This window comes from Salvia splendens, chromosome 12 (assembly GCF_004379255.2).
Source record: "Salvia splendens isolate huo1 chromosome 12, SspV2, whole genome shotgun sequence".
Classification (NCBI taxonomy): domain Eukaryota; kingdom Viridiplantae; phylum Streptophyta; class Magnoliopsida; order Lamiales; family Lamiaceae; genus Salvia; species Salvia splendens.
The window spans coordinates 29,341,493-29,352,029 of record NC_056043.1 but is presented as its reverse complement, the minus strand read 5'-3'; the positions used below and the strand labels follow the sequence as shown (position 1 = coordinate 29,352,029).

At 42.7% G+C, this 10,537-nt stretch overlaps 1 protein-coding gene across 1 annotated transcript; it reads left to right on the top strand.

The window, feature by feature from the left end:
• Positions 1-627: 627 nt before the first annotated feature.
• Positions 628-9,900, top strand: LOC121757845 (cytochrome P450 71A8-like). The gene is made up of 3 exons (XM_042153316.1): positions 628-876; positions 3,001-3,690; positions 9,292-9,900. The coding sequence occupies exons 1-3, from the start codon at positions 628-630 to the stop codon at positions 9,898-9,900; spliced, it is 1,548 nt and encodes a 515-aa protein (XP_042009250.1).
• The last annotated feature ends 637 nt before the right edge of the window (positions 9,901-10,537 follow it).

Sequence of the window (10,537 nt, the reverse complement as noted above, 5' to 3'; positions counted from 1 at the left end):
GTAGTATATTTTTCGGATGCTGTTTAATTCAAATATAAATTTAAAATCTTGATATTTTCTAAATATAGGAAACTAAAGTTATTAGGAATCATATACATATAATTCATTTTCTCAGGAATCATTTTCCTTGACAACTTTACTTTTCCATCAACCAAACATGGCCTTAGAATATTTTTCATATGCCTCCAACTCAATGAAACGGCAAATCAGAATTCATTAACTATCTCATTAAAAGCCAAAACAACGTTATAATGTTATAGGAAAATAGCGGCAAGAATAGAAGGGTTCTCAGTTGAAATAATTGAACGAACGAAAAAATGGCTTATGATTTCATGTTTCGTGCTATTTTGTCGTAATTTTGTATGCTGACATGCAGAGAAATTATATTTTGTGGGGCTTTGTATTTTTGTAAATCCTTATCTCCCCAAATATTTATGAGAAAAGTTATTTTGGACTTTTAGAATTATAATTGGTATATATAATAGGTAAATACTCCTTTGATTCTATATAGTTGAGAGCAGTATTCCGTCTTGATTGTCAAACTGTAGTTGAGTTATTTTTTTTAACAAAAAGCAAACAACTACTCCATTTTAATAGCCTCATCTCAGTTCGTGACACACCTTAGACATGGAAGAAATCCAAGTAAATCCCTTTATTCCCATGGCTCTTCTCTCCCTCCTCTTGCTATTATCCATCACCCGAATCTTCCTCAAATCATCAAGCAAGAAAAAACTGCCCCCTTCACCACCAAAGCTCCCCATAATCGGAAACCTACACCAACTCGGATCATCCCTTCCCCACCGCAGTCTCCACTCCTTAGCCAAAAAACACGGCCCTCTCATGCTCCTCCACTTCGGCAGCGTCCCCGTCCTCATCGTCTCTGATACGAACCTCTATTATTATTATTTAGTTTAGATATTATAGGGATTTAGCATATCTTTTTCTATATCTTTGTTTTCTTGTTCATTAAGTCAGTAGCATTATAAATAGGATAGACTGTTATCTTTTTTATTCATTCAATCAATTAATGAAATATTTTCTCTCCCAAATATAACGTGTGTTTTCCAATCCTAATTTTGGATTCCCTCCGCCGATCCTAATTGGACGCCGGAGTATTCTATCAATCGCCGAGTTATCTGCCCGACGGGAGCGACTCCCGCGCACAGAAACTCTGCAATCGTCCGCCGAGCCTATTGGCCGCCGGAAATTTATCTCCACCGCCGAGCGAAACTCGCCGCCGGTGCTTGTTAAGGGAAACGTCCTTAACAACTGGTGCTTTCATTGAGAGCTCAGCATCCTCCGTCTGCGTTCATCCATATCCCCAAATAAATCACCACCATTTCTACCACAACCACGATTCAGTCCGTCGACATGTCATACGACTACGCCAGCTATTGCCATCGTAAATACAATTTCCCTCAACTCGTGCAGCCGTTTCACCCTTGCCATACCCGACAGCCCACTTGCTGGGACCCACCATGGACCCGTCGGACCACTGCATATCAACATTCTTCATCCTACGAGCTAGATATGTACTCGCCATCACCGCCCAAGCGCCGACCTACCTGTTGGGACCCACCGGCGCAACAGCAGGACCGCGGCTACCCGACCGTTGACCGGCCCCGACGCTCGGAGACGTGCTGGGACCGACCTCGCCCTCGGGAGGAGGTGAGAGCGCGAGTCCAGCCCGCCTCCCACCAGCCCCGCTACTCCACCGAAAAGCCAATGCGAGACCTGTACAGTCAGCCCGCACGTGTGACCAGTCAAACTCCGGAGCAGCCATGCCTGCCTCTAATACGGGTCTCCCAGGCGGAGAAGTCAGAACGGTCCAGGTTGGGTCTCTGCTGGCACTGTCCCGAGAAATGGGTGATGAGACATGTGTGTAAACAACGCATTCTCTGTTATGCGGATGATGGGGATGAGTTTGAGGAGAACATTCAAGATGAGAATTTAGCCGAAGAGAAAACTGATAATACTCCCACTATAGTATTCGGTGATGATGTTCCCAATGACATTACCGACGCTCCTCTTGATGTTCCAAACAACGAGTCCCCTAGAGAGTTCCTCAAGAACAAAGGGATTGTCAAGAACGACAATGAGCCACCGCAAGTGCTCGTTGGGGTATCTGATGAGAAGATTGGTGAAAATGAGGAGACAATGCTAGAAGATAAAGAGGAGGATGGTTCTATTGGTGAAGTGGAGAAGATAATCGCCTCACTCAATGTTGTTCAAGTGTCATCCCAAAATGTTGTTGGAAATTGTTTGGGCAAGAAAGGAGATGGTGCTTACACCGAATTGCCCGTAATTGCTTGTGTCAATGTGGATTTGAATGTCGGTGATGTTCCAAGTATGAATCATCGATCAACATCGCTCGACAAAGATGCAAGGTTGATCCCTCCGAGTAATGACATGCCATGCTTGGGCATTCTGGGAGGCGTGGACAAGCTTTTCGATTTGGCAAGGAATTTTTCCGCCAAAGTTGGGTCTCCTTTGTTGATTTTTTATGGAAGTGAAGAAGGGAGACGTTCAACTGTTCGGTGTGTATTTGATCCCGGAGGAGATAAATCGCCGAAGCTTCTGCTTTCAACTCTCCTTTTTGCTTCGTGGTTCCCACCTTGAGGACAAGGTGGATTTTAACCGTGGGGGAGTTGATACGAACCTCTATTATTATTATTTAGTTTAGATATTATAGGGATTTAGCATATCTTTTTCTATATCTTTGTTTTCTTGTTCATTAAGTCAGTAGCATTATAAATAGGATAGACTGTTATCTTTTTTATTCATTCAATCAATTAATGAAATATTTTCTCTCCCAAATATAACGTGTGTTTTCCAATCCTAATTTTGGATTCCCTCCGCCGATCCTAATTGGACGCCGGAGTATTCTATCAATCGCCGAGTTATCTGCCCGACGGGAGCGACTCCCGCGCACAGAAACTCTGCAATCGTCCGCCGAGCCTATTGGCCGCCGGAAATTTATCTCCACCGCCGAGCGAAACTCGCCGCCGGTGCTTGTTAAGGGAAACGTCCTTAACAGTCTCCTCCGCTGAATTCGCCCGTGAAATCATGGTGACTCACGACACCACCTTCGCCAACCGCCCCCGCTTCAAGGCCATGATGAAGCTTGTCTACGGATGCAGAGACGTCGCGTTCTTGCCCTATGGCGAATACTGGCGTCGCCTTCGAAGCATCGTTGTTCTCCAGCTGCTGAGCAATAAAAGGGTTCAATCATACAGCGCGATTCGCGAAGAAGAAGCGGCACTTATTGTGAAGAAGGTTCTAGAAACTTCTGGTAACACTGCGGTGGACTTGAGTGCGATGTTTGAGAGCTTTAGCAATGATGTGATCGGAAGGTCGGCCTTCGGTGGGAAGCTGAGCGATTCGGAGAATGGGAAGAAGTTTTTAGAGGCCATGGCGGATTTGATGAAGCTTTTAGGGATTATTGATATAGGTGATTTTATAGCGTGGCTTGGTTGGATTGGGCGTGTTAATGGTTTTGATAGGAGACTTGATGACACTGCTAAAAGGATTGATCTTGTTTTGGAGAGTGTGATTCAAGAACGGATGCTGGAGAAGAAGGGTGTCAAGGAAGAAAGTGGTGAACATTTTGTGGATATTTTGCTTGATATCTATAATCATACAACTCTTGATGTCTCTATTGATCGAGATAGCCTCAAAGCAATAATTTTGGTAATCATCTCTCTCTTTGTGCATACTTCTATATCTCACTTTTTTTTTAAATAAAATTTCAATTTCTTGTGATTTATAAATATTAAGAGTTTATCATATCCCATGCTTATTTTTTAACACTTATTACTGATTTTTAATTTATTATTCAATTTGTTGTTGTTGGGATTTACGCACACAAGGCTTTCACACACTCAAGAAGATCACACACACACTCACTGTTGTATAAGATCACACACTGCAGAAACACACACACTCACACTTTGAGTATTGAAGATGATAATCTTGGAGAGAAACTGGAAAACTCTTTATTGATAAAACTACTCTAAACTACATACACGGATTTGAGCTATTTAAAGCTCTACAAACAAGTAGCAACTGCTACTAACTAACTACAACAAGAATCAAGAAAACAAGAAGAATAACCGCTACACCTCGGCTAACTAACTGCTTCTTCCTTCTCGGCTCAGACCGAACTGGTTGCTTCTTCCTTCTCGGCTCAATACCGAACTCCCTTCTCGGCTCAAGACCGAACTCTCTTCTCGGCTCATTCCAGCTCAAAGCCGAGCTTCCTTACCGAGCTCCCTTCTAGCTGAGCTTACCGAACTCCTTTCTAGCCGAGCTTACCGAACTCCTGCCTTCCTCTTCCAACTGAAATGAGCACTCCATTATTACAATTCTCCACCTGAGGGCTCATCTCAGTTCTTGCACAAACATTGATCAACTTCTTGCAATGATCAAACTTGTCTCTACCTAGAGACTTTGTTAGCATGTCAGCCGGATTGTGCAAGGTGTTAATCTTAATCACCTTCACTCTCCCCTTTTCGATCTCATCTCGAATAAAATGCAACTTTATGTCTATGTGCTTGCTCCTTTCCTGAAAACCCGGATGTTTAGCCAAGCACATAGCTGAGCTGCTGTCACAATGAATCACCATTGTCTTTTGGTCAAAACCAAAGTCAGAAATCACTCCCTGAATCCAAAAGCTCTCCTGTACAGCTGCAGTGAGAGCTATATACTCTGATTCTGTTGTTGAGAGAGCAACAACACTTTGCAACCCTGATTTCCAGCTGATTACAGTTCCAAACATGGTGAAAAGATAACCTGTTTGGGACTTCCTGTTGTCCAGGTTTGCAGCATAGTCTGCATCACAATAGCCCTGCACAACCTCCTCAGATTCACCTTCCCAGCCATTGAACACAATCCCCCAGTCCTTAGTTGACTTCATGTACCTCAATATCCACTTAAGAGCATTCCAATGCTCCTTCCCCGGGTCTGCCATGTATCTGCTAGTCACTGAGATAGCATGAGCAAGATCTGGTCTTGTACAAATCATAGTATACATAACACTTCCAACCACACTAGCATAAGGGATAGCCTCCATCTCATCAGCCTCTTGCTTAGTTTTAGGGGCCTGCTCCTTTGAAAGCTTAAAACTCTGGGACAGAGGAGTTGATGCAGCTTTTGCATTTTCCATTTTGAATCTCTGCAAAACTTTCTCAATATAGTCAGTTTGCAGCATCCACAGCTTCTTGCAGCCTCTATCTCTCTGAATATGTATGCCTAGGATCTTCCTTGACTCTCCTAGATCCTTCATTTCAAAGCTTGACTTCAGATCTTGTTTAACTTTCTGAATTTCTGTCATAGAAGGCCCTGCAAGTAGCATATCATCCACATAGAGTAATAGGTAGGCAATGGGAGTCTTGCCTGCCTTCTTGATGTAAATGCAATCATCATATTCTGACTTGGAGAAGCCAATCTTCTTCATCTGTGCATCAAACTTCTTATTCCACTGTCTAGGACTTTGCTTAAGTCCATAAAGACTTTTCTGTAACAGGCACACCTTGCCTTCTTCTCCAATCTTCACATAGCCCTCTGGCTGTTCCATGAAGATAGTTTCCTCTAGATCTCCATTTAGGAAGGCTGTCTTCACATCAAGCTGTTGTAGCTCCCAGTCAAGCTGATTCACCACAGCCAATAGGATCCTAATTGAAGTGTGCTTCACAACAGGTGCAAACACTTCATTGAAATCGATTCCCTCCTGCTGTGTAAAGCCTCTAGCCACCAGCCTTGCCTTGAACCTGACTCTATCCTTATCAGTGGTCTCAATCTTTCTTTTAAACAACCACTTACAGCTTACCAGCCTCCTTTCCTTACCATCTGTACTCAGCTTGGATTTGTCCACCAAAATCCATGTTTTGTTCTTGAGTAAAGACTCTATTTCCTCATTCATGGCTTCAATCCATCTTTCTCTATCTTTACTCTGCATAGCTTCTTTATATGTGAGTGGATCTGCGCCATCAATACTTTCAGCTGCACACAGAGCATAATACACAACATCAGAGAACTTTGTTGGTGGCCTTGTTTCTCTTCTAACTCTGTCCCTTGCAAGCTGATAGTCTCTGATAGAGTCTGATATAGACTCACCAGCCTGGTTGCCCTGAGTTGGAGCCTCTTCTTTATCTGAATCAGACTCACTCCCTGAGTCAATAACTCCACCTGCTCCTAGGCCAACCCCTACAGGCTCCACCTTGAAGAAATCACCCTCATCTTCACTGGAGTCCAGCTTATCTTTCAGGTATGGCATCTGATCCTCCAAGAACACCACATCCCTACTCACCAAGACCTTCTGCTTACCGGGCTCAATACACCAGAGCCTATACCCCTTAACACCCCTCTGATACCCCAACATAATACATTTCAAAGCCCTAGCTTCAAGCTTGCTTTGCCTAGCATGAGCATAGGCCACACACCCAAACACCTTGTACTTTGAGTAGTCACTATGAGCTCCATACCACATGTAATCAGGAGTTTCAGATTTCAGGGCAGTAGATGGGCATTTATTGATGAGATAGGCTGCTGTATACACAGCCTCACCCCAGAACCTGCTGCTCAAACCAGAACCAAGAAGTAGGCACCTCACCCTCTCTAGGATTGTCCTATTCATCCTCTCCACAACACCATTTTGCTGAGGATTACCAGGAACAGTCCTATGCCTCTTCATACCCTTCTCTTTACAAAACAGATCAAACTCCGCAGACAAGAACTCTAGGCCATTGTCTGTTCTTAAGCATTTAACACTTCTACCCTTCTCTAGCTCAACCTCCTTACACCATATCTTGAACTTTGTGAGTGTTTCAGATTTTTCTTTAAGAATATATACCCACAACTTCCTTGTATAGTCATCAATGATAGCTAGATAATACTTTCCTCCACCAATTGAACACACCGGTGAAGGCCCCCAAAGATCACTATGTATGTAGTCTAAAGGGGCTGTAGAAGAGTGAATACCTGTAGGATAGGGTGCCTTCTTAGCCTTTCCAAGTATACACTGCTCACAGGGGTTCATCTTGTTGAAATCTCCAGAGATCAGACCCTTCTTGATGAGTTCTTTCAAGCTTCCTTCAGCTGGGTGGCCCAATCTCTTGTGCCATAACATTATGGAATCATCTGACACTGCATTGCTTTCTCCATCAACAGCCTTAGCCTTCAGATAATAGAGAATATGCTCTCTGTCAGCCTCCATCATCACTGCATCTCCAGATTTAACAAACAATTTTCCTTGACTCATCAATATGGTGAACCCTTTCTGCTCCAGCATTCCCAATGAGATGAGATTCCTCTTCACTTCTGGAATATACCTCACCCCAGTTAGGATCTTTATAGAGCCATCTTGTAGGCTTAGCTTTACCTTCCCTATTCCTCTGATCTGACAAATGTGATTATTACCCAGCACCACAGTGCCGGCTGCTTCTTGAAGGTCATGAAACCAGCTCCTATTTGGGCACATATGGAAGCTGCACCCTGAGTCCATAATCCACCTATGACTGACCCCACTGTCACTAATATTCATAAGTTGAGCCGGGGGATCAGCACTCTCCACACAATCAGATTGGTTGTGTCCCTCAGAGGCCATCTTTCTCTTCCATGCATGACAATCTTTCTTCAAATGTCCAGGTTTCTTGCACCAATAGCAAGCTCTGGTTTCCTTCTGAGCATCAGAACTTGAGGGTTTAGGGCCCTCAAACTTCTTCTTGAAGTTCTGCTTCTTGAACTTCTTCACATTCAAGGCCTCTGCAGCTTGAACATTGGAGCTTGCAGAGCCTCTGTTGGCTGTCTTCTGGAGTTCTTTGGCCATCAAGGCTGAATAGACTTCTGCATAGGTGATAGGTTTATCTCTTCCATAGATAATGGCATCACTTAACTGGTCATACGAGCTGGGCAAGGCATTCAATGTGAGAATGGCCTTATCCTCATCTGAAATCTTGACATCAACAGATCCCAGGTCATCAATGATCTTGTTGAACTCCTCTAGCTGCTCAATGATAGACCTATCTCCAGAAAAACTATAGGCATACAGCCTCTTCTTGAGATACAACCGGTTAGCCAAGGATTTGGCCAAGTAAACTTCATCTAACTTGTCCAAGATCTCCACCGCAGTCTTGGCTTCTTGAACTTCCCTCAAGACCTTATCTCCAAGGCACAGAATCACTGCAGAATGTGCCTTGAGCTGCATCTCCTCCATCTTTGCCTGAGCTTTATCATCAAGCACTGGAGCCTTTCCTTTCTCCTCTGGTTTTGCAAGAACTGCGGCCAAGCCTTGTTGAATCAAAACCGCCTTCATCTTCATCTTCCACAGGCTATAATCATTCTTGCCTGTGAATTTTTCTGCATCAAGCCTTGCTGCCATCTCTGAAACCGTTTGATCCTCTGCAAATCAGCTTCAATATCCCTTTCCCACAGACGGCGCCACTTGTTGGGATTTACGCACACAAGGCTTTCACACACTCAAGAAGATCACACACACACTCACTGTTGTATAAGATCACACACTGCAGAAACACACACACTCACACTTTGAGTATTGAAGATGATAATCTTGGAGAGAAACTGGAAAACTCTTTATTGATAAAACTACTCTAAACTACATACACGGATTTGAGCTATTTAAAGCTCTACAAACAAGTAGCAACTGCTACTAACTAACTACAACAAGAATCAAGAAAACAAGAAGAATAACCGCTACACCTCGGCTAACTAACTGCTTCTTCCTTCTCGGCTCAGACCGAACTGGTTGCTTCTTCCTTCTCGGCTCAATACCGAACTCCCTTCTCGGCTCAAGACCGAACTCTCTTCTCGGCTCATTCCAGCTCAAAGCCGAGCTTCCTTACCGAGCTTCCTTACCGAGCTCCCTTCTAGCTGAGCTTACCGAACTCCTTTCTAGCCGAGCTTACCGAACTCCTGCCTTCTTCTTCCAACTGAAATGAGCACTCCATTATTACAGTTGTGATAATTTTTAGTGGATTTGTATGGTTTGATTATTCATGTAGTTTTCTAAAAGTTTTTTGTTTTAGTAAGGGTTAATTGTCACGAAATTTGGTCAATTATAGTCTTTTCTGCATCGTTTAAAATTTGAATGACGACAAATAATGAAGTTTTAGAAATAGCAATTATCTAACGATGATTTTTTTGGGGAGATAAGATCCTGAGTTAGCAAACGCGGGTAAAATTTGGATGATGTGAATGAATAATGACACTTAGGCGCTAACTTATTCATATCTCTCTCACCTACGTGACACTTATGCACAATTAATCATTTCGCAGGATGTATTCGTCGGTGGAACTGATACAATATCCACAGCTATGGAATGGACAATGTCAGAACTCTTACGACACCCCATAGTGATGGAGAAGTTGCAGCTAGAAGTAAGAGGAATTGTGAAGCAAAACCTAGAGATAACCGATGATGATCTACAAAAAATGCATTACTTAAAGGCTGTGATCAAGGAAGCTATGCGTTTACATCCACCAGTCCCGCTACTTGTACCTAGGCTTGCAAGCAAAGATGTGCAAGTGAAAGGTTTCGACATTTCTGCAGGAACAATTGTGATGATAAATGCGTGGGCTATAGGGAGGGATCCCGTCTCATGGGGCGAACCAGAAACGTTTATGCCCGAGAGATTCTTGAATTCTTCTATAGACTTCAAGGGCCTAGATTTCGAGCTAATTCCATTTGGGGGTGGACGAAGAGGCTGCCCTGGGATCACATTGGCTTCTGCCGGGATGGAGCTTCTTTTAGCTGATCTGCTTCAGAAATTCGACTGGAATTTGGCTAAAGGTGTTGAACCAAAAGATTTGGACATGAGTGAGAGTCCCGGGATGACGGTCCATAGAGTCGTTCCTCTTGTTGCACTTGCATCTCCTGCTACATGATTTGGAACTATCATTGGTTGTAGTTGCAATGAAGTTTCAAATAATACTGCATATATATATATATATATGTAGATTTTAAGTATTCACAAGTTTTATGTGGTTTTTGTTGAGGGCATGCGATGTTTGTAAGTTAAAGAATAAAAGCACTGTATGAGATATATTTGGCTTTTTCCTCTATGAATTATGACTGCTAACAAGGGTTTAGCTAGGATTTTATTTTAGAAGACACAAAATTATAGGAAAATTTTATGTATTTGAGATAGGAAGTAACTATACATGAATAAGTATTTAGTTTTGCTAGTTTATATGGAGTACGTATATAACTGGATTTTTATATTCGCAACAATACATGAATGAGTATTATGTAGTGGATAAATCTGTATCATACTGCCCATACAGAACAATCAAGGAATATTACTACTAGTCACCACAAAATATAATCATATTTAGTTTAGACTAAAGTCCCAAAATGGTTCTTAACATATTGCGTTTTTTTTTTATTTTGGTCCAAAACATTATCTTTGAATTATTCGGTCCCTCACATTTGAAATCGGATCACATTTGGTCCATTTTGGACGGTCCCGTCAAATTTTTTACGATTTTAATTACCGGGTCACAAATCCGTCACTAACTGGGA

Coding starts and splice junctions, on each gene's coding strand:
- LOC121757845 (XM_042153316.1), top strand. CDS start 628: ATGGAAGAAATCCAAGTAAATCCCTTTATTCCCATGGCTCTTCTCTCC. Junction 877..3,000: donor GCAGCGTCCCCGTCCTCATC/GTCTCTGATACG, acceptor CCGAGCGAAACT/CGCCGCCGGTGCTTGTTAAG. Junction 3,691..9,291: donor GCCTCAAAGCAATAATTTTG/GTAATCATCTCT, acceptor ATCATTTCGCAG/GATGTATTCGTCGGTGGAAC.